The sequence below is a fragment of the Delphinapterus leucas genome, chromosome 20 (genome assembly GCF_059928025.1).
Source record: "Delphinapterus leucas isolate spDelLeu-1000000601 "Yukka" chromosome 20, BTC_Dleu_Yukka2, whole genome shotgun sequence".
NCBI classification, from domain to species: Eukaryota; Metazoa; Chordata; class Mammalia; order Artiodactyla; family Monodontidae; genus Delphinapterus; species Delphinapterus leucas.
In genome coordinates, this window is record NC_143148.1 from 10615871 (window position 1) to 10638470 (window position 22600).

General features: G+C 51.7%; 1 protein-coding gene across 4 annotated transcripts; it reads right to left on the reverse strand.

Moving 5' to 3' along the window:
- Positions 1-6767: 6767 nt before the first annotated feature.
- On the reverse strand, positions 6768-21620 carry PVR (PVR cell adhesion molecule). Of its 4 annotated transcripts, none has more exons than XM_022585418.3 (8): positions 21332-21618; positions 18185-18544; positions 15758-16063; positions 14211-14328; positions 10884-11032; positions 9866-9994; positions 8080-8111; positions 6768-7433 (listed from the first exon to the last, which is right to left on the reverse strand). In XM_022585418.3, the coding sequence occupies exons 1-8, from the start codon at positions 21411-21413 to the stop codon at positions 7362-7364; spliced, it is 1248 nt and encodes a 415-aa protein (XP_022441126.1). In that variant the 5' UTR covers positions 21414-21618; the 3' UTR covers positions 6768-7361. The 4 variants fall into 4 exon arrangements, 2 of the variants coding, with proteins under 2 accessions (XP_022441126.1, XP_030617094.1); XM_030761234.2 differs by lacking the exon at positions 21332-21618 and adding an exon at positions 20193-21304; XR_004023054.2 differs by lacking the exons at positions 6768-7433; positions 8080-8111 and adding an exon at positions 10477-10656 and having other exon boundaries at positions 9886-9994; positions 21332-21620.
- Positions 21621-22600: the final 980 nt, after the last annotated feature.

Sequence of the window (22600 nt, forward strand, 5' to 3'; positions counted from 1 at the left end):
TACTAAACCCTTGGCATCATATAGTTAGTTGTTTGGTTTTTTTTTTGCGGTACGCGGGCCTCTCGCTGTTGTGGCCTCTCCCGTTGCGGAGCACAGGCTCCGGACGCGCAGGCTCAGCGGCCATGGCTCACGGGCCCAGCCGCTCCGCGGCACGTGGGATCCTCCAGGACCAGGGCACGAACCCGTGTCCCCTGCATCGGCAGGCGGACTCCCAACCACTGCGCCACCAGGGAAGCCCCCTCTGTGCTTTTGAGCCCAGTTTCTGCTGCTGACGGGCTGTGTGACCTTGGGCAACTGACATCCCCTCTCTGAGCCTTGGTGTTGTCATCTGTAAACTGGGGACCGCCGTAGTAGCTACATGTCCTGTGCCTTTTGTTATGTTTCTGCGAATCATCCACCTCAGAGACTTGCTTTCTTAGGCTCCTTTTCTGTTGGCACTGTCATGTGACCCAGGCTCCCTGATCAGATGCAACCATGTGAGGCTTGGATGCAGAAGCCAGAGTTGCAGGCACCACATAAAGCCTTTGATGGTGAGGACAGAGCCGGCACGTCCACCAACATATAAACTCCACAAGGGCAGCGATCTTTGTACTTTCCGTCTGTAAACTCTGTGCCTGGCACACAGTAGGTGCTCAATAGATGTTTGTTGAATGGATGCATGAATGAATGCAGCCTTCCGGGGCCCCTCAGGCAGGGGTTCTGGGGCCAAGGCTGATGTTGTGGACAATGGTTACTCTGGCAGGAGCAGTTCCACCAAGTCATTTATACCTTGTTCCTGGTCGCCAGCCTCGTGGAGGTCCCGTGAGCCGCCTTACCTTTTCTTTTTTTTTTAAATTTATTTTTTATAGTTTTAAAAAAATTTTAACTGTAATTGATTTACAATATTGGGTTAGTTTCAGGTGTGTGGCTTCAGATTCTTTTATAAGTTATTACAAGATATTGAATATAGTTCCTTGTGCTATGCAGTAAATCCTTGATGTTTATCTGTTTTACGTATAGTGGTGTGTATCCTATACTCCTAATTTATCCTTCCTCCTGCCTTTCCCCTTTGGTAACCATAGTTTGTTTTCTGTGTCTGTGAGTCTGTTTCTGTTTTGTAAACAAGTTGATTTGTATTGTTTTTAAAGACGTGTTACCCTTTATAGGCAATTAAAATTTTTTTTTCTTTTTTTAAGCATTTATTTATTTTTTGGCTGCGTTGGGTCTTCGTTGCTGTGAGTGGGCTTTCTCTAGTTGTGGCGAACGGGGGCTACTCTTCATTGAGGTGCGCGGGCTTCTCATTGCGGTGGCTTCTCTTGCTGTGGAGCACGGGCTCTAGGAGTGTGGGCTTCAGTAGTTGTGGCACACGGGCTCAGTAGTTGCGGCTCGCGGGCTCTAGAGCGCAGGCTCAGTAGTTGTGGCACCCGGGCTTAGTGACTCCGTGGCACATTGGATCTTCCCAGACCAGGTCTCAAACCCGTGTCCCCTGTACTGGCAGGCAGATTCTTAACCACTGCACCACCAGGGAAGTCCCTGGAAGGTTTTGAGGTGGTGTTCCTGGGGTTAGAATCCTTCCAGGATCTACCCTTAGTCCTTTTTGCTGCAGGTTTGAGATTTCCCGTCTGTCTGCCTCAGACGGGTCGTTGCAAACCCTGCCGTTATTTCCAAGTGTAGCCGCCGCAGTCTTGGGCCGCAACCAGATTGCCCAAACTGGCCTTATTCTGGTAGGAGTTTGGTGTGCAGCAGAAGTGGAGTTTAGGGGCCAAAGGGATTCTGATGAATTTTCACTGTTAAACCTCAGGAGCAAAGGTTCTGTGAGCATTGAGAGGCAGGGCATAAAGCAAAGCCAGTTATTCTAGATTTTCCAGTTCCTGAAGCTTCCCTCTGTCTCTCTCTCCTCTCCTCTCTCCCTCCCTCCTTCCTTCCCACCTCCCTCTCACATAATGATTTTGATTCCTCTTAAAATAACTAAAAGTCAAAGTTTATTACAGAAAATTTAGACAGAATGAACTCAGAAGGAAGAGAGTAAAATTCAGCCATCTTCCAACTGCCCAGAGAGAGCCACTGTTACTACCACGTGTTAATTCCATCCTGTGACCTGCAGCCTTCATCCTGGTTTCTCCCCAGCCCCAGCAAGCAGATCCTGGTTGGTCCAAGCCTCCCCCATTCTTCTGGCCAGGGATTGGTTGAGCCGTGGGTAGTGCTGGCCAATCAGAGCTGAGGGGAGGGTCCTGGGGAAGCTCCCCCAGAATGGGGTGGGCTTCTTCTCCAGCTAGGTGTTTGGCTGCGATGCCCGGAATGCAGCAGCCATCTTGGCACCAGCTTGAGCATGACAGCCAATTTGTGGAGGAAAACAGAGTAAACAGCAGAGAAGCAGAGCTGATCCCTACATGTAGTACCTGGAGTCCAACTAGGCAATCCAGTTGTTTGCTTTTAATCCCAGCCTGGGGAGTCCGGGGCGGGGGGAGGAAGGGGGCTCTCTGCTATTGGCACCTGAAGCATCCACACTGTTGCATTTTCAAATACTGACAAAGATTCTCTCATTGACTGAACTCTGCTCAGGCTCTCCTGAACTTTTTTCCAACTAGGGTTGACTTTTGACTTCTATGTTCATCTCTGCCTTGTCCAGTTTTAGCAAGAATCCTAAGTCAGTTTAATTGGAACTGCCCACCATTGATATCTGATCACCTTTGATATCTGTTTGGGTCCCCTCCCCCGCCTCCCCCCCCCCCGCAAGAATCCCGTTAGGTCAGTGTAGCCAGAATCCTTCTTACCCTTAAGGCTACTGAAGCTGAATCCAGCCTCTGTACCCTGACACCGAATTAAATCTTGGAGACAGAGTTTTGGGTGAAGTAGAAAAGAATAGCTTTATTGCTTTGCCAGGCAAAGGGGGCCATGGTGGGCTAATGCCCTCAAAACTGTGTGTCCCAACCTGGAGGGGGCTGTGAGGAGTTTTATAGTAGTGGTTCAAAGAGGGCGTGGTCAGCTCACGGCCATTCTTCTGATTGTTTGGTGGTGAGGTAATTGGGAGTCGGCATCATCAACCTTCTGGTTCCAGCCAGTCTGGAGTCTCCGTGCTTGTGGGCAGCATACCGTTAACTTTTCCCACCTGGTGGGGGCTTCAGCAAAACAGCTCAAAGATCTTGTTATGTGTATCCGTTGAGGGGGAACCAGGACGTTGCCCCAAGGCTGCACTATTGTTTCTTTTGACTGTTCCTCCCTCGTCTCTGCATCCCCTCCCTTCCCTTATCAGCAACTGTTTGAACCTGCTGTTGGAACTCAGGGAAGGTCACGGAGGCTGAATGAAGCGGATTTCCTGCAATCAAGAAACAGGGGGGCGCAGAAAGGCTCCTGTGTCTAGGAGCCGCGCAGGGTCCTGCTCTGTATCACTACCTCTTAGTTGTTTTTCATGCACTGACTCCCAGCCTGCTCCTTGGCTATAAGTCCCCACGTGCACATGCTGTATTTGGAGTTGGGTCCAATCTCTTTTCCCTATGGCAGATGCTCCCTACACCTATGGCGATGACCCCTTCCCCTTGAATAAAGTCTGCCTTTTGCTTTAACTGGTGTCATTAAGTAGTTTTTTCCTTTAACAGTTAGAATATTATTTTTTTCTTTCACGATTCACCTATCCTTCGTGAATTTAATTGGTTCCTAAAAATTCTGCCAGCAAGCGCTGGGAAATGAAAAAAATGTTTCTATCGAAATTAATTTTTTTTATTGTGATAAAACCCACATACAATTCACCGTTTTAAAGTGTACAATTCAGCGACGTTTAGTACGTTCACGATGTTGCGCAATCATCGCCGCTGTTTCCAGAACATCTTTATCGTGCTAAAGGAAACTTTGAACCCATTAAGCAGTCACTCCCCATTGTCCGAGGTCCTGGCAAACACTAATGTCTTTTCTGTCTCTATGGATTTTTTGTTTGTTTGTTTTATTGAAATATAGTTGATTTACAATGTTGTGTCAGTTTCTGTTGTACAGTAGGGTGATTATATATATGTATATACATATATATATGTATATATGCATATATATACATTCATTTTTTTTTAACATCTTTGTTGGGGTATAATTGCTTTACAGTGGTGTGTTAGTTTCTGCTTTATAACAAAGGGAATCAGTTATACATATACATATGTTCCCATATCTCTTTGTCTCTATGGATTTGCCTATATTGGCTATTTCATAGAAACTGAATCATGCACGATGTAACCATTTGTGCCTGGCTTCTTTCATTTAGCATCATGTTTCCAAGTTTGTAGTGTGGATCAGTCCTCCATCCCTTTTCATGGCTGGATAATATTCTCTTGCATGGATAGACCAGATTTTGTTGATCCATTCATCTGTTGATGGCCATTTTCGTTGTCTCCACGATGAGCTGTTGTGAACATCGCTGCCATGAGCATTCGTGTACACATACGTATTTAAGTACCTGTTTTCAGTTCTTTTGGGTATCTGCCTAGGAGTGGAATTCCTGGGTCATTTCATCATTTTTTTTAAATGAATTTTTATTTTATTTTTGGCTGCATTGGCTCTTTGTTGCTATGCGTGGGCTTTTCTCTAATTGCGGTGAGCCGGGGCTACTCTTCGTTGCGGTGCGCGGGCTTCTCGTTGCGGTGGCTTCTCTTGTTGTGGAGCACGGGCTCTAGGCGTGCAGGCTCAGTCGTTGTGTCTCGCGGGCTCTAGAGCGCAGGCTCAGTAGTTGTGGCGCATGGGCTTAGGTGCTCCGCGGCATGTGGGATCTTCCCGGACCCGGGCTCGAACCCGTGTCTCCTGCACTGGCAGGTGGATTCTTAACCACTGCGCCACCAGGGAAGTCCTCATCATTTTTTAATAAGTTAGATGTCAGTAGCGTAGGCATTCTCACCCTGAGAAATCTGCAGTCCAGAGGTTTCTGGGGATCTTGCAGTAACTCAAAGCAGGATGGTATTGGTTTGGTTTGAGCCCCCGCTCCACTTACTCTGTGCAGAAGCAGCTGGGGATGGGGAGGGTTTGGGGCTCTCTAAGCCTCTCCACGATCTTCATCAGACCCTCTCCTCCCCATTCTCCAATGTGGATAAGTGTGGTTTTCTCAGTCTAATGTGAAGTTTACACAACATCTATACCAAAATTCTGGGTCCACTCTTGACTCTGGGCTCTGTGAAATCCACACATCTTCCCCCCCAGACAGGCTGTCACGTCCATCACTGGTAGGGACAGAGACCCATGACTTCTCTGGGGGACCATTTGTCAGTGTCTGTCACAACGACAGGGGCTCTGCTCTTTGATCTGGCAATTCCACCTCCAGGGTGTGTCCCAATACACATGCAAGGTCATGCACTGCAACATGGTACTAGTAGTAAAAGGGTGGAAACAACACAAATACCCATCCATAGAGGCCTGGTTGAAAAACTCCTGGACATTCCCCTGTGGAGGAGGGCTGTGTGGCTATAGAAAGGCTGAAGATGCTCTCTCTGAATTTCCAGAAGACTTCAGTAATAAAAGCAAGGTCAGAGCAGTGTGTATGGGATGTTACCTATCGTGGGGAAGAGAATATATATGTATATGTTTGTGCATCAATAAACTTACCAGGAAGTAGTTCCACGGTTATCTGAGATGGAGCAGGGGCCCAGGGTAGAAGGCAGATAGAATAATGAGTCCCCAGAGATATCCAGATCCTAATCCCTGGAACCTGTGAATATGTCCCCTTACATGGCAAAAGGGACTTTGCAGATGTGATTAAGTTAGGGACCTTGAGATGGGGAGTTAATCTTGAATTGTCCAGGTGGGCCCTAAATGTCATAACAAGGGTCCTCATAGGGGAAAGAGGGAGGCAGGAAGGTCAAAGAAGGAAGAGGGCAATGTGATGATGTAGCAGCGAGAAAGATAGTGATGTGATGCAGGGCCGTAAGCCGGGGAAGGCTGGCCGCCTCTAGAAGCTGGAAAGGCAAGGAAAGGGCCTCTCCCCTGGAGCCTCCAGAAGGAACCAGCCCTGCCGACACCTTGATCTTAGCCCCCTGAAACTCACTTCAGAATTGTGGCCTCCAGAACTGTAAACAAATAATTTTGTGTTTTTTCAAGCCACCAAGTTTGTGGTAATACAATTCCCCTGCCTAAAGCATACAGTTCAATGGTTTTTGGGTATATCACGTTATTAATTTTTAAAAGTTGGGGTAACATAGAGATGACAGAAATGATCTTTGGTGTTACTGTTGCAAAAAGATTACGACTTATTGAAGGCTCAGATGGTGGTTAGCGTTTTTTAGCCATAAAGCATTTTAAAACTGACGTGTGTACATTGTTTTTAGACATGATGCTATTGCACACTTAAGAGACTACAGTATAGTGTAAACATAGCTTTTTTTTTTTTTTCTGTTTAGCTGTGCCGCATGGCTTGTGGGATCTCAGTTCCCTGACCAGGGATTGAACCCGGGCCATGGCAGTGAAAGCGCTGAATCCTAACCGCTAGACCATCAGGGAATTTCCATCATAACTTTTATATGCACAGGGAAACCAAAAAATCCGCGTGACTTGCTTTTTCGCGATAGTCTGGAACTGACCCCGCGATATCTCCGAGGTATGCCTGTATTTTGTAGTTAAAAGAATTGAAAAAAGATATATATAGAGAGAAGTAAGACAGGCTCTCCCCCTGGTGTCTGAGAACCCTGGGGATTCGTGTCCTTGTGGTCCTCTTGATCCAAGGTCTTCCCTCCATGCCTTTGGTTCTGTCTCACATGGTGACGGTCCATGCAAAACTCTGTCCCTCCTCAATTCCCACAAAAGATCCCCTTGCACACAGCCACTTGAGGTGTAATAAATAAACTTTAATGAGGTGTTTGGGGGCTGGGGACGGACAAGGGGTTTATGTGGCAGCAAGGCAACCAGTATCCCTTTGTGTCCCTGACGCTGTGGAGCCCCACTGGCCTTGTCACCCCCTTACCACTCCCATGCTGCTGGGTCGCATCTCTTTCCCATCCTTCTCTGTTCTGCCTTCTCCCATCTGCCTAGAGAGAAGCCCCAATCCTTCTCACTTTCTCTTGCAGAGTGGCTCATGCCCTGCATTCTGCCCCAAGGTCTCTATCTCCCTAAGGTATTTTCTCCAACAGACAGTTTGAACTCTCTGTCACACTTGCAGTGTAGTAAACCGTAACCGTGTGTAAACAGCTTTCCTGAGTTCTGTGACTCCTTACACTGAGTGACTCAACCTGAGGGTTGGTCTTGAGGACCCCTGAACTGTGTTATGAGGCAGAGGGGACACTCTTGAGGTCTGGCACGGGAAGGGTGGCCGGTCTCTTTGGAGGGAGACGTCATCCATTGAGGTGGGGTGGGTGTCCAGCTGCGAGGCCCACTTCCTCACCAGCTCCAGTGAGGACTCTCTCTGTTCAGTCCCGACGCTGTCACCTCGTGCCCTCTGTCGGTGGATCCTGCGGAGAGCTGGCATTACAGCCAACAGCTGAATAGATGACATTCTGGAAGGGGGAATACACAAACTTTAGCCTCAGGCCCTTCCAAAACAGTGCTTCCTGCTGAAGCCCAGCATGCAGAGAGCTGCAGGCCTGCCCCTCTCCCCACCCCTGGAAGCCAGGGCAGCACTTCTCCAGGTGTGGTCATGAGTAGGGAGGGGAGGGACGGGGTGCCTATGAAAATTCAGGTCCCCAGGCGCCAGCACAGACCCACCAGACCACTCTCAGCGGGTGGAGCCCAGGAACCTGCAGTATGTATGTATGTATGTATGTATGTATTTATTCATGCATGCATGCGTGCCAGCCACACCGTGTGGCCTGTGGGATCTTAGTTCCCCGACCAGGGATTGAACCCGGGCCCTCGGCAATGAGAGCGTGGAGTCCTAACCACTGGACCGCCAGGGAGTTCCTGGAACCTGCGTTTCAGCAAACCTTACGGGGGATTCTGCCCAGCAGGAAGGGTTTGGGAACTGATGCTCGAGGCCTTTGAAGAAAAGATCCAGGACCTGACTCCTGAGGCCATGCTGGCTTTTGGTTAGGTGCTGCAGGTGCCCAGAGAGGCCTGGCCCCTCCTTGGGAAAGCCCACAGTGATTAATCTGTGGTTCATGCAGAATTCCCCCATACCCTTCTCAGCTCCATCACCACACCTACCCCATTAGCAGACGAGCTGTGCCGGTTCCAACCTGAGGAGACAGGAGGAGAAGTGGTCAGAAGTGAATGACAATGCTGGAAGGTATGGGAAGAAGGCACGTGTGGGTGACCAGGCCCCCTGAACTCTAAGTCCTGGCTCTGCTACTGATGTGGGGGAATCGCTTCCCCGAATGGTTTCTACGTGTATAAAACACAACTGGGGTATAGGCTTCATCTAGTTATTCATTCAGTTATTAAGTATACATAAATATTTACTGAGCGCAGGCTCTGGAACCAGATGGAAGGGTTCAAATCCCAGCTCTGTCCTTTAGCAGCTGTGTGACCATGGGTAATTGGCTTAACCTCTCTGTGCCTCAGTTTCCTCAACCATCAAACAGGGATTTATTCAGCAAATAGAAAATGTCTACTTTGTGCCAGGTGCATTCTGGGTGCCGGGGATATGGATGTGGTGAGCAAAATAGACAAAAATCCCTCTTCTCATGGTGCCTGCGGTAATAACAATAGGCGTATTAGTAATAGTGATAATAATCATAGCTTATATATACACCCAGTGTGTGGCTTACAGGGTGCCAAATGCTGCACTAAGTACTGTACCTATATTATAAGGTACAGTCACTCCCATTTCACAGAGGAGGAAACTGAGTCATAGAGAGTAAGGCATTTGCCCATGGTGACGCAATGAAGCGGTAGAGTGTGGGCTAGATACAGGTAGTCTGGCTCTGGACGTCATGCGTTCAGCAAACACTTACTCAAATGCCTCTTTTGTGCCCGACCCTGTGGTAGGTGGTGCTGAGGACATAGCCATGACCATGACACTTCTAGTTCTGCCCTCCCGGGGCTCCCGGTCCACTGGAGAGACAGACAAGTCCCCACACAGTGATGTCCCTGAGTGGGTAAGGCTGGGGTGGAGGAGCCCAGAGCAGGTGCTTGGCTCATTTCGGGAAAGATCAGGAAGGGCTTCCTGGAGGAGGGGGCCTCCCGCTGGGATGTGAGGAGGCCATTTTGTTTAGTGGTTGAAGGAACAAAGCTTTGTAGCCAACAGAACTGCCTTCTACTCTTGACTTTCCAGCTGTGTGCCAGCTGGCCGGTGACATCACCTCTCTGAGCAAACATTTCCTCATCTGTAAAATGGGCTCATAGAGGGACTCTCTTTGCAGGGTGGTTGTGAGCATTCAAGGGGGTTGTGCGCAGAAAGTGCCTGGCATGGAGAAAGTGCTCAGCAAAATGTAGCTCTTTTGATTACAGAATTAGCTGCAGGGCTTTGCCAGAGGGAGCTGTGGGGATGCTGCTCCAGGCAGCACAACAGGCTTGTAAAGCCATTGAGGTGAGAGAACATCAGATCCTTTTAGAGCTCGGATCGGGGCACCAGTTCCTGCCACCCCCCTCCTTTCCGTGAGAGCAGGGAGGGAGCCAGTCGTGAGCAAGACAGAGGGACTAAAGCTGGGGTGGGGGTTAAATGTTATTCCACCCTCCATCCATCCGGCAGGAGCTCCTGCGTCACCTGGATTAAAAGCCAAGTCCTTACTGTGGCCTTCGAGGACCTACAGGCGCTGCTCCCACTGTGTAAAATGAATCACTGATCCAATGAATCAAACTGCCTGGTCTCAGTGTCCTCGTCTGTCACATGAGAGAACCTCATGGTATTGGGGTGAGGATTCAGTGAGAGGCTGCCACGTGGAAGGCTTAGTGCAGAGCCTGGCACATAGTAGATGCTCAATTATGTTGGCTGTGGTGATGTTCATTTATGGCAGACAGGCGGGGGATGTTGCAAAAAAAGGGGACTCACGGAAGTTTCTGGATTTCCAGAAATAAATCAGGAGCCCCAGCAGGAGTAGACCAACCAGGGTGATAGTGAAAGTCAGGATGATAATGATCCCAGAGGACGAGCCCGAATGTGATGGCTCCCTGGGAAGTCCTGCAGGAAGAGAAGGAAGGAGAGATATAAGATGAGAGGCTATGGGCTTTTTACCTGCCCCCAAAATATTACCCTTCGTTTTTTAAGGAAGCTACCACTCTGCTTCCCTCAGTCTATATGGTTTAGGTGGACTTGACCCCACCCTCTGGTTCCTAGGATGGGACTTTGACCTGGGCCTGGCCAATCAGAGCATTCCATTCTCCCTGGCTACTGTGATTGGTTCATGGGGGTGGGGGTGTTCTGTGACTTAAGTTGAGCCAATGAGAGCCAGCCCTGGGATTTTGGCTAGATTATTGAAAGTGGTATATTCTTTCCCTTGGGATTTCTAAACTGGTGGGCTGTGAGCCTATAGCTGCTGAGGACCATCTTACCTTCCTGAGGGGAAAGGCTGCCAGGGAATAAAGCCAGCATAGAGAAAAGCAGAGACAAGAGAGGTCAAGAAAAGTTCCTGGGTTACATAGTTGGAGCACCTGGATCCATACCTGAAGGTGTTTTTCCAATAACGTCCCATTTTTGCTTGGACTGTTTTGAGTTGTGCTTCTATCAACTGCAAGTGATAGAGTTCTGTCCAATACACTTGGAAAGGCCTTCCTGAGTCCATTGGGAAAAGGCATCACGCAACTACCCCAGCCTGGGTTTGCAGAGGGGCTGTGTCCAGGTGGCTATACAGTGGTTCCAATGGTACAGATGTTGAGTTAACAGAGAGTAAAGCTGATCCTGTTGAACCTTCCGTGAGGGGGCTTAGGGGAAGGATGGGAGCTAGAGAGCATTCTTGTGGCTGAGGGACTCGTTTAACCAGGGACCACCTCTAAACTCCTCCTTCAGAGGGAATCCTACCGCGATTTCCTCTTTTGATCTTTTTGTTCTCCCCACCCAGGGGGCTTCTTACCTGTGACCAGGACGGTCACTTCTGCCTGGCCAGTCCCTAGGGCGTTGGTGACAAGGCAGATGAAAGTCGTGTTGATGGACTCGTCCACGGTATGGATCAGGAGCTGGGCGCCCTGGGCCACAACAGAGGGTGGCAGGGGTCCCATGGTCCTAGGAGAGACAGATGGGTGAGGAAGTGGCCTCAGTTGGAGGCCTAGAATAACAGGTGATGGGGCACTCGCTGTATGCCGGGAATACAGAAACCCTCACGCCATCTACAGTACAAGTTGAGAGCAAGCCTGTTCCCCCAGCTCTGCCTCTCACACTCCCATCCAGCCAATCGGCAGATTCTGTTTGCCCCACCTTCAGAATCTAGCCTGAGTCTGACGACTCCTCAGGGCCTGAGCAGAGGCCCGAATGAGGTGAGGGTGAGCCGTGTGGGTACCGATGGGAAGAGCATTCCAGGCATAGGGAACAGCATATGTGAAGACCCTGAGGTGAGAGCATAACTGTAGTGTTTGAGGATCTACAAGGAGACCACTGTGGATATAGAGGCGAGAGCAAAGGACCACGGCCACCACCCTGGTCTGTTCCCCCTACTCCTGGGGGAACCTTCTCACTGGGCTCCCTATTTCCACCCCCACTCCCACCCCGCTCTGTCCCCCACTCAGCATCTGAGAGACCTTGTTAGAACTAAGTCAGCTCGGGGACTTCCCTGGTGGCGCAGTGGTTAAGAATCTGCCTGCCAGTGCAAGGGACACGGGTTCAAAGAAGCCCGAGCACCGCAACTAAGAGCAGCCCCCGCTCGCCGCAACTAGAGAAAGCCCGCGCGCACCAACGGAGACCCAATGCAGCCAAAAATAAATAAAATAAAAAAAATTATATATGTAAAAAAAGAACTAAGTCAGCCCAAGTCCCTCCTCTGTCCAGAGCCCTCCAGTAAAGGAAAATTCTTTAGCACGGGCACAGGTCCCACACAAGCTGGCTCCCTGATGCCACTGACTCCTTTGCTCTCGCCTCTATATACATGGTAGCCTATTTGTTGATCATCGAACACTCCAGTTATGTTCCCACCTCAGGGTCTTCGCATATGCTGTTACCTATGCCTGGAATGCCCTTCCCATCGGTACCCATACCGCCCACCCTCACCTCCTTCAGGCCTCTGTTGAGACGTCACCTTTGTAATGCCTTCCTTGGCCACGCTCCTCCTCTGCTTTGTCTTTTCCATGGCATTTATCACCACCTGACACACTCTGTTCTTGACAACGTTATCTTGTTTACTTTTTAAAATTAAAAAAATATATTTTATTTTGGCCACGCCCTGAGGCTTGTGGGGTCTTAGTCCCCCGACCAGGGATTGAACCCTGGGCCCCTGCAGTGAAAGCGCAGAATCCAAACCACTAGACCACCAGGGAATTCCCATGTTGTCTTGTTTAATTGTTTCTCTCCCCCATCAGAATGGGAGCTCTGAGAGGGGAGGGAATTTGGTCTATTTTATTTACCAAGGTTTGTGGGTCAACAGCATCTGGCACATAGTAAGCAGTCAAGAAACACTGGTTTAATGGATGGAGGAGACGCAGGCATGGATTTGGGCTGCAGAGCTGGCACGGAAACCCGGCTGTGTGGCTCGTGAGCCTGAATCATGGCGCTTTGGGGCAGGAAGGTTAACGGCCAGCCATCAATACCAATTGAAAACCTTCGACCGGCAGTTCCTCTGGCCAACCGTTGAGACACGACTGTGGCTGCCCACAGAGATGGACAGACGGGGATGCTCACCACCATGGCATTTGCATAGTTGAAAACAGTAGAGCACCTCCGTATCCCCATTTGGGATTGGTTAAATCATTGAAGGGCTCATCTATGATGGAATCTCGGCACCATGAAGAAGGGGGCTGTGGGTATTTTGAAATGCATAAAAGATAAGGACTGTTGGCTAGATGGAGACAGAAACGGACTGATGGGCAGAAATGTGCTAAAGAAGTACATGAAAATATCAGAGGGAGAATCCATGTGGTAGGGGTTTTGAGTGTTCACTGGAAAATTCTTACAACTTTTCTGTATGTGTGAAAATTTTCCTCATAAAGTGTTGGGGGAAAATAGATCTATGTGCCTTGACATGGAGAGGTGTTCGTGAGATGGAGGAAAAATTTTTTTTTTTTTTTTTTTTTTTTGCGGTACGCGGGCCTCTCACTGTTGTGGCCTCTCCCGTTGCGGAGCACAGGCTCCGGACGCGCAGGCTCAGCAGCCATGGCTCACGGGCCCAGCCGCTCCGCGGTATGTGGGATCTTCGTGGACCGGGGCACGAACCCGTGTCCCCTGCATCGGCAGGTGGACTCTCAACCACTGTGCCACCAGGGAAACCCGAGAAAAAAATTTTAAATTGTACATACAGCACAGTTTTTGTTTAGAAATATTGGAAAAAAAGACGGGAAGGATATATAACAAAGGGTAACAGTGGAGGTGTTCTGGAGGTGACTGGGTACATGACTACAGGTGCTATTTTCTCCTTTTTACTTATAACCATATTGTCTAAAGTTTCTACAATGCTAAGTTATTTTTGAAATAAGAAAAAAAGGCCCAATAAAAATTACATAAAACATGGGACTTCCTTGGTGGTGCACTGGATAAGACTCTGCACTCCCAGCGCAGGGGGTTTCGATCCGTGGTTGGGGAACTAGATCCCACATGCCACAACTAAGGAGCCCGCGTGCCGCAACTAAGACCTGGAGCAAGCAAATAAATAAGTTTTAAAAAATTACATAAAACAATTTACCCCTTTGCCTTTATCTTTCCCCACTTGTAACCCCGGCCTCGGTATGAATTTGAGGAGATTTTCTCATTGCTCTGCCCCTCAGTCAAGAGAACGGGGGCGGGACAGTATTTGCTCTGTGAGAGGTGACTGGGCAGGTAACACGTGATGGCTGGGGAGGTGGCACAGCCCAGAGGTTGGGAGTGAGACGCCGATGGGAGGCTCACCTCTGTGCCCCATGGCTGTGTGCCCGGGCAGATGACGGCTGCTCCTGCGGCCGAGCTAATCTTTAATCCGGGCCTGGCCATAGCGCAGACTGTGCCTGGACTGTGGGGATCATGTGGCTTCAAGCTAAGTACAGCAGGCATGCCGTAAAGAGCAGGTGTTTCAGCACACCTGGACTAAAGCACCTCATAAACTCTGCACATGCAAGACAGACATTTTCCTGGGGGCCTCCAGTTAACTGCTTGCTCTCTTTTTACTTTCCTGCCTACACCCTTCCTCCCTCAGACCCAGGAGTCGAGGTCCCCAACCCCCTCATCTCTCAGGACCCAGGTAGCTGGGTTCCCAGCCCCTCCCCCCTCTGACCCAGGAACTCACGTGTTCCAGTTATAACCTGTGGGCTCTGGTTTGCTGCGGACGTCACAGTGCAGGGAGGCCTCACTACGGCCGATGTACCAGTTGCCATCATAGCCGGATATGGAGACCTCGGGGGGGTCTGGGGGAAACAGATACACAGGCTCAGAGACAGAGAGCCTTCAGAGGGGCCTAAAGATAATGGGATTCATGTCACAACAGGAAAAGGGCCTTGGTGGGTTTTGGGGAACAGCTCAAGGTGGAGAGGCCTCCGAGGGGTCTGGGGAGATGGGTTCTACCCCCCGGCTCCGAGAATAGAAGTCTGGGAGTCCTCAGCAGGGTGCCAGGAGGTGGGGCACAGAGAGGGCTTCTCAGGACCTGCTTCTCTCTACTGGTTTTCCTGGGTAAAGCCAGATCCTGGTGTGCCTGGGCTGTCCTGTGAGAAGAGGCCTCCTTGGCGCTCATAATACACAGGAGTATATTCAAGGCTCTGATAAGTCCTGCAGGAAAGAATCCTGGATGACCCTGTTTCAGCCTGCTGCTTATCCAACTCAAATGTGATCGACAGGGGAGATTTTCAAAGTCCCCAGAGGGAAGGCCAATGAGACAGGGTGTTTGTGTGTGTGTGAGGTGGGGGGGTGCTGAGGGAATCAGTACAGCACCTACTGGGGAGGGAGTATTCGGTATAGACAGTGATGGGAGGACACAGCCCATAGACGAGCCAGTGTAGACAACAGTGGGCTAGAGAGAAGTATAGACACTGGAGCCAGTGTAGACCTCTCTCCAGGGGATCCATTGTAGACAATGCCGTGGGTCGGTGTGAGAGAGTGCCTGGGAGAACCCGTGTAGAAAATGCAGGGTTTCAGTGCAGCAGTGGTCACGGGCACCTCTCTAGACAACACAGGGAACAGTGCCAACTCCCCACAGCTGGTGGCCTACATGACTGGTGTAGACAGTGAGGGTAGCGCTGTCTGGGGCCCAGAGGAGCCAGTGTAGATGGCTGGTAAGGCAGGGTAGAAACGGACAAGGGAGCTGGTGTAGATGGTGGGGGATTGGTGTAGCAGTGTGCACAGGGTCAGTGTGGACAGTTGCCCAGGGAAGCAGGTGTAGGCACTGTGTGTAGATTGGCCTCAGAGGAGCCCATATGGGGCGTCAGTGTAGGCAGTGGCCAGGGTAGACAATCGGGGAGCAGTGTGGACTGTGGCCTAAGAAGCTGGTATAGGCCTTTCCTGGCAGTCCAGTGGTTAAGACTCTGTGCTTCCACTGTAGGGGGCACGGGTTCAATCCCTGGTTGGGGAACTAAGGTCCCGCATGCCACGTGGTGCAGCCAAAAGAAAAGAAATAAGAAGCTGGTATAGACAATGAAGGACAGTGCCGTTTATGGCCCAGGGGAGCCGGTGTAGACGATGTGCGGACGGGGGTAGGCAGTAATCAGGGAAGCCAGTGAGGACGATGGGGGTGATGTTGGAAGTGGCCTGGGTGGGGTGGGGGGTCAGTGTAGACAATGGTGGGGGAGGGTAGAGACAGCCCGGCAGACCCTCCTGTCATTGCTCACACTTGGGTCCACTCACAGGGCACGCTGAGGGTCATGGGCAGTACCACCCGCTCCTCGAAGCTCTCGTGCTCCACTCTGCAAGTGACATTCTTGCCATCCACATGGCTGGAAGGTATTAAGGTTAAGAGACTGATGACGGTGACAGTGCCGGGCAGGGGCCCTGGCACCTGGCTTGTATTGGCCATCTTGTCGAGGGGCGGGGACCAGGAGATGCGGGCGGGTGGACGACCCCCCGTGGAGATGCAGTGGGCCACGGGCACAGGCTCCAGGCTGAGCTGGCTGCGCGGGATCTCCCGGGTCTCAGCCTTGTTCTGGGGCTGGGCTGGGGGGAAGAAGCAAAAGGGACGGGTCACTCCTCACCTGCAGTCATTCAACAAATATCTCAGCAGCAGAGGAGGGCGGCTCATTGAGGGGACAGGATGCGGCCAGGTTCAAATCCCAGCTCTGCCCCTGAGCAGCAGGGTGGCCTTGGGCAACTCCATGCCTCAGTTTCCTTGTCTGTCAACTGGGTGTAATGAGAGGATCACCGGTGATAAGAATTTGCAGGTAAAGCTCTTAAAATGGTACTTGGCGTGTAGTAAGTGCTCAATATATGTTATTATTATTGGTAATTGGACACATTGCCTGGCTCTGTGATGGGCAGTGTTGAGGACCTAGCAATGACCGAGACAACCCCACCCCGCCTTCATGGGGTGGACTTTCCAAGGGGAAGACAGACGTCCCGAGGCAGTGAGGACTCAGAGTGGGCAAGGCTGGGATGGGGGAGCCCAGAAGGGGTGCCTGAATCTGGGGGGCGGGGTTACGGAGGGCTTCATGGAGGAGAGGGAGGGATGAGCCGTGCCCTGGAGGTTCAGAGGGAAAGTGACTGGCTCAAGGTTACACGGGTGTCAGCGACAGAGCTGGACCTCCCCACAAGGTCTGTCTGACTCCAAAACTACCTTGACCATTTCTTTTTTTTTTTTTTTGTGGTACGCGGGCCTCTCAGTGCTGTGGCCTCTCCCGTTGCGGAGCACAGGTTCCGGACGCGCAGGCTCAGCGGCCATGGCTTACAGGCCCAGCCGCTCCGCGGCATGTGGGATCTTCGCGGACCGGGGCACGAACCCGTGTCCCTTGTATCGGCAGGCGGACTCTCAACCACTGCGCCACCAGGGAAGTCCCTACCTTGACCATTTCTTAATCATTCTGGTGATTCCAAGACCTGGGGTTTCACTTGGTTCCTTTCGCCTCAGTACCTGTGTTCTTATTACTGAAGATTTCTCTTTGACTCATTGGTTCTGTTTTACCCTCATCCTAAATCATAAGACCTGAAGTCCCAAGTTTTCTGAAATGACGACAGTTGCCTTTGGTTGGGTACTGTGTGCCAGGCACTGTTCCAAGCGCTTAATCTTTCCTGAGTCATTCACGCAAGGCCTGGGACAGTTCCTGGCACATAAGCAGAAAAGAAACGTCAGCTCTTATTCATCCTCATAGCGGATCTCCATTTCACAGATGAGGAAACGAGCCACAGAGACTTTGTACTCAGCTGCCAAGAGGAGGGCCTGTCATGTTTTCCCTGGTGCTCATAAAAATGAACACATGGGGGGCTTCCCTGGTGGCGCAGTGGTTGAGAGTCTGCCTGCCGATGCGGGGAACACGGGTTCATGACCCGGTTCGGGAGGATCCCACATGCCGCGGAACGGCTGGGCCCGTGAGCCATGGCCGCTGAGCCTGCACATCTGGAGCCCGTGCTCCACAGCGGGAGAGGCCACAACAGTGAGAGGCCTGCGTACCGCAAAAAAAAAAAAAAAAAAAAAAAAGAACACATGGTTCCATGACAATGCCAAGGGTGTCCCCCCCCCCCCCCCCCCGCCCCACTGGGTATGAGAATCCCCTCCTCCCAGTCTGTCTATTTCAACTCTCCCTTCCTCACCAAAGGAAGTAACAATAACTGACCCCCTATCACCAGCTCACAGAGGCCTCTGCTCTAAGCAGTTCACCTGGATAAACTCCCGGGACCCTCAGGACAGCTTTCTGAAGGCACTGTTGTTACTAAGCCTATTTTACAGATGAGGAAAGGAGGTTCCCAAGCGGCATTTCCGCTTTCCAGGGCCCTTCCTGTCCCCACCCCTTTCTCGCACCAGCCGCTCCCCCCCTCCCCGCTCCCCAGCACCCCCAGCCCCTCCAGCCCCTCCATCCCCTCCATCCCCTCCATCCCCTCGGCCCTCAATCTCCAAGATCTTACTTCCCAGCATCTCTAGTACTCTCTTTTGGTCCTCCAGCCCCTCCCCTCTCTAATCTCCCCTTCTGCATCCCCGCCCCACCATTGCCCGACCTCCTTCTTTTGTCCCCGCGGAATCTCTGCTTGGGAGGGACTCTCCCTCCCTCCCGGGCCCTTCCCTCTCTTTGCTTACCTCCCTACCCCTCCCCACACCCCTCCCTTTCGGCCCCCCTCCAACCGGCTCACCGAGCACCCGGAGCCAGGTTCGGGCGCTCCTGTCGCCGTTGGGGAACGTGGCGAACTGGCAGGAGTAATTGCCTTCATCTTCGGCGCGCAACCCCCGCACGGCCAGCGATGCGTCTCGCAGCTCCTCGCCTGGCCTGGCGGCCACGAACTCCAACCGGCCGGGCTCCGGGAAGCTGGGGCCCTGGGTGGGGTGGAAGACCGCCACGCTGCGGGAGGCCTCCTTCAGCTTCTGCCGAGTCCAGGTCACCTGCGTCACCGTCACGTTGTGCCCCAGAGGCTGCAGTTTGCACGGCAGCTCTGTGGTGTCGCCCAGGAAGCCGCGCACCTGGGCTGGGGCCAGCACTCCGATTGTCTCGGTCCCTGCGGGGAAACGCGGGGCGAGTCACACCCGGGTGTCCCTGACCTGGATGGGGAGAGGCGCCTGGGAGGTCGCTCACCTGGGCCTTGGAGCCCCTTGGTTGGGAGTGTGTGTGGGGAGGAAGAGGGAGGTGGGGAGGGTCAGTCCGGATCCAGGGATGAGGGTGAGGACGGCTGGACTGGGTCTGCAACCTGGTCGCTCGCGTTCAGTCGGGCTGTTATTACCGTATTTCCTCTATCTCAGCATTATCACTTTTTAAAATTGTGGTCAATATTGTGGATAAAAAATTAAAATTGCCACTTAAACCATTTTAAAATGTACAGTTCAGTGGCAGGAAGTACATTCACGGTGTTGTGCAACCACCACAAACTTTTTCATCACCCCTGAGTCATCAATTTTAAGATGTCATTTACAGCACGACCCGTCCTCAGTGGTTAGAGAATCCTGGATTTAGAGGTGTGGAAAGGGGAAGAAACTCTAGGTCTTAGAGTACATGAAATAAAGTATTACTGCTATTCCTCTGTGCGGACTCAGGTTGGGAAAATGTTTGTAGGGGATCCTAGCACAAGAAGGGAGGTGATCATAGCCCCAGCATTTTGGATCCCCTCAGATCTCTGCTGTGAGGCTTCCGGCAGTTTCCTTAACCTCTCTGATCCTTTTTCCTAGTTTGTAAAATGGGACTAAGAACAGTTAACATTCATGGGTTGCTTACAAAGATCGGGGCTGCTCTGAGCACTTTACACATCTCCCAGCATTTAGGCCTTAAACAGCTCCTTGAGGTAAGCACTACCGTCAGCCCCACTTTAGAGGGAAAGTGAGGCACAGAGTCTTGTGCTCCAGGTCACACAGAGCACAAGTGGCAGAGGTGGATTTGAACCTGGGCCATCTACAATTAAGACCCCTGATCTCTCATCCACCAGGCTCCAGGTGAAAATCTTTCTGCCCAGGGCCCCCTGCACACAGTAGGTCCTCAATATGTGTTGGCTTTTATCGATATCAAGAAACACAATGCTGTGTGTCCTTATTAATAATAATAAGGATAAGAACAAGGTGAGAAGGAGTTAAGTGCTTTGACTCTCAGTCCTGCTGCTCACTAGCTGTGGCCTCTGTGTTGCTGGTTTCACTCCTCTGAGCCTCAGTCTCCTCATCTGTAAAATGGGGGTGGTTATAGCCTAAGAGGGCGTTGGGAGGACTAAATGAGGAAATTTATGTAAAGGGATTAGATATGCCAAGCACCCTATACAGGGGAATATTATAATTATTGTTATGAGGAAGAGGAGGCTGGGAGGTAGTGGACTGGGGTGCTTGGAGCGTGCTGTGTTGAGGGAGGGCACGGTCTGGACATGAGGGGATTGTGGAGCGGTGAGCATGCTAGTCTGGCTTCGAATGCCAGGTCCACCGTGGACATGCTGTGCAGCTCTGGGCAAGTGAGTCTCCTTCTCTGATGAGTCTCCTGGGAACCCCCTTGTTTATGAGCTGCCGACTTAGGCTTCACGGGTGAAAAGAAAACACCCAGGCTTTCAGCAAATTGCCTCTCTGAGAATGACATGTCACCCTTCCAGAAAGCCTTCCACTCTGCCTTCTGTCTGCATCCTCCATGCCCTGGGTCCAAAATCCTGGCTCTAGCAATGACATCCTGATGTGGCTCACCTCTTTTCTTTGGTTTTTCTCCCTCCATGAGGCAAGACCGCTCTGGGCAAGTGAGTCTCCTTCTCCTTCTCTTGATGGCAAGACCGCTATGAGGATGAAACTGGATGAAGTGGCCTTTCTCTGGCTTTGTACTCTGAGTAATAGCTAGGCCCGAGCTCCACTGTGTGCCAGGCACTGGGCTGCTCCCTTAGGTGAGGCCTCCTCCAACCCTCTCCAAGGGCCCATGAGATCCACACTGGGAGCACCAGTAGTTTCATCCCCATTGGTCAGAGGGGGCACGAGAGCCTTGCAGGTTCAAGCTACTTGCCTAAGCTAACCAGCAAGTGAGGGGCAGAGCCTGGCTTGAGACCTTTTGGGACATGGCCAGACTCTGGTTTCCCCGAGCCTGCATTCAGTGCTGTTACTGTTCACGTGAATTATCGTTATCATTATTGTTCTTCTCCAGTGCAGCTGACCTAGCTCAGCATCTTCCCAAGACACGGTTTTACTAGGTAGGTAGAATTCCACCCCCTGCCCCGTCCCCAACACACATTTTATGGAAACAGAGAGCTCAGGTCACTTTCCTGAGCTCACACATGTATTAAAACGCCAAAAGCTATTTTGAGCCCACCGCCGTCTGACATCAGTGCTGTATCCCCAGTAACTTGGAAGGCTGCCCACAGTAGGAACTCTATAATAAACGTGTGTGAGATGAATGCATGCATGAAGGAACGGCCGTGTCCTTAGAGTCAGACATGTGGGGTCCAACGGCAACGGGGTTATGTGCCGCTGCTCCCTCCCCCCGCATCGAGCATCCTCTGTCGTTGTCAGCGGGTTATTGGGGGCTGGGGAGAAGGGTCCGCTTGTAGCGAGCGGGGTCGAGAGGTGTGGTGCCCGGGCGTGCGTGAGTCGCCTTCCACCTTATTTTTTCCCCGGAGGCTGGCCCGCCCTGCCCTTCAGAAATCTCCCAAGGTCCGGTGGCTTTCCGGGAAGCTGTCAGGAGAGTCTGCCCCGGCCCGGCGTTTCTCCATCCCTGGGGCGGAGGGGAGCACAAAGCGAAGGGCAGTGCGCTCTGCCTTGGGGAGCCCAGGGGGCCGGGCCCAGGCGGGTGGGGAGGGAGAGGGGGAGCAGGGGCCGCTCGACCGCGTGGGGTCACTCACCGGCTCCCGAGGGCGCCCAGAACAGCCACAGCAGGGACAGCAGCAGCAGCGGCGGCCAAGCTAAGGGAGTGGCTCGGGTCATGCTGGGCGCGCCGCCGCCTCCTCCGCTCGCCCTGCCAGTCGCGCTGCCGCCTCCTCCGCTCGCCCTGCCAGCCGGGCGGCCGCCGCAGGTCCTGGCCAGGAATTCTAGCGTCACTCAGCCGCCGAAGCCTAGGGGAGGGAAGGGGAAGTTCTACCCCTTCCCTCCTCAGACTTGCAGCGGGGAAGAAGTAGAGAAGAAGTAGAACTGGGCTCCCGGGTCCCCGCCCGCTCCCGGGGCTCCCGCCGAGGCTCCGGTACGGCCCCTCCCTCCGCGCCTGCGCTGACACTTGTCACTAGGGCAACATCACTAGGAGGTGGGTTCTGATTCGAGGAAGCTTCGGTATAAGGATCCCCATTTGACAGGCGAGGAAACCGAGGCACGCAGAGAGGTTCAGCGACTTTCTAAAGTTCAAGATTGGCGAGGGACAGAGCAGAGATTCGAGTCTATAATCAGGACAGATCCCGAGTTCCTAAGCTCAAAAGCTTAAATCCCCTGGGTTCATGTTGGGCAAGTTGCTTCTCCTTCTGAGGCCTCAGTTTTCTCATCTGAAAAATGGACAGGATAACAGCACTCACCTCACGGGAGGGTTTGTAAGACTTAAGCAACTGTTTAGCCCAATTCCCGGTATATCGTTTGTACTCAACAAACAGCTATCACAATGACAACAACTGTTGCTTTACAGTTATCATCAAATAATAGTGCTGGTGAGAATGAGGGCTCATTCATTTTTCATTCCATTGATACTTTATTGAACCAGGCAGCATTCCAGGCACAGGGGATGCAACAGAAAATAAAACAGACAAAAATCCCTGCCTTCATGAAGCCCACCTTCTATCGGACGGAAACAGGCCATTAACAGACCGATACACAGACCAGCATCATGTCTAGAGGTGATGATGGTTAGGGAGCAACATATAGAAGAGAGAGAGAGATGAGAGACACCAAGACAGAGACAGAGGAATGAGAGAGGAATGGAGATAAACACACTCAGAGATGGCCACTGGGAGATGGGGAGAGAGAAAGAGAAAAGACACAAAGATAGAGACACAAGACAGTGAGACGGGAGAGAATCGAGAGGCGACAGAGAGACCCAGAGAGCCCTATGCTGATACGGAGCTTGGGAGGCTTGCTGGTCCCCAGCCCTGTTCATCCCAGTCATGATCCCCACCTGGCCCGCTAGCAGCTCT

What these genes read in the sequence shown, in the direction of transcription:
- PVR (XM_022585418.3), bottom strand. Translation starts at nt 21,413, where the DNA reads ATGACCCGAGCCACTCCCTTAGCTTGGCCGCCGCTGCTGCTGCTGTCC. An exon ending in CATGACCCTCAGCGTGCCCT is followed by an intron (nt 14,329 to 15,757) that starts GTGAGTGGACCC and finishes TGTTTCCCCCAG; the next exon opens with ACCCCCCCGAGGTCTCCATA. An exon ending in ACAGGTTATAACTGGAACAC is followed by an intron (nt 11,033 to 14,210) that starts GTGAGTTCCTGG and finishes TGTCTCTCCTAG; the next exon opens with GACCATGGGACCCCTGCCAC.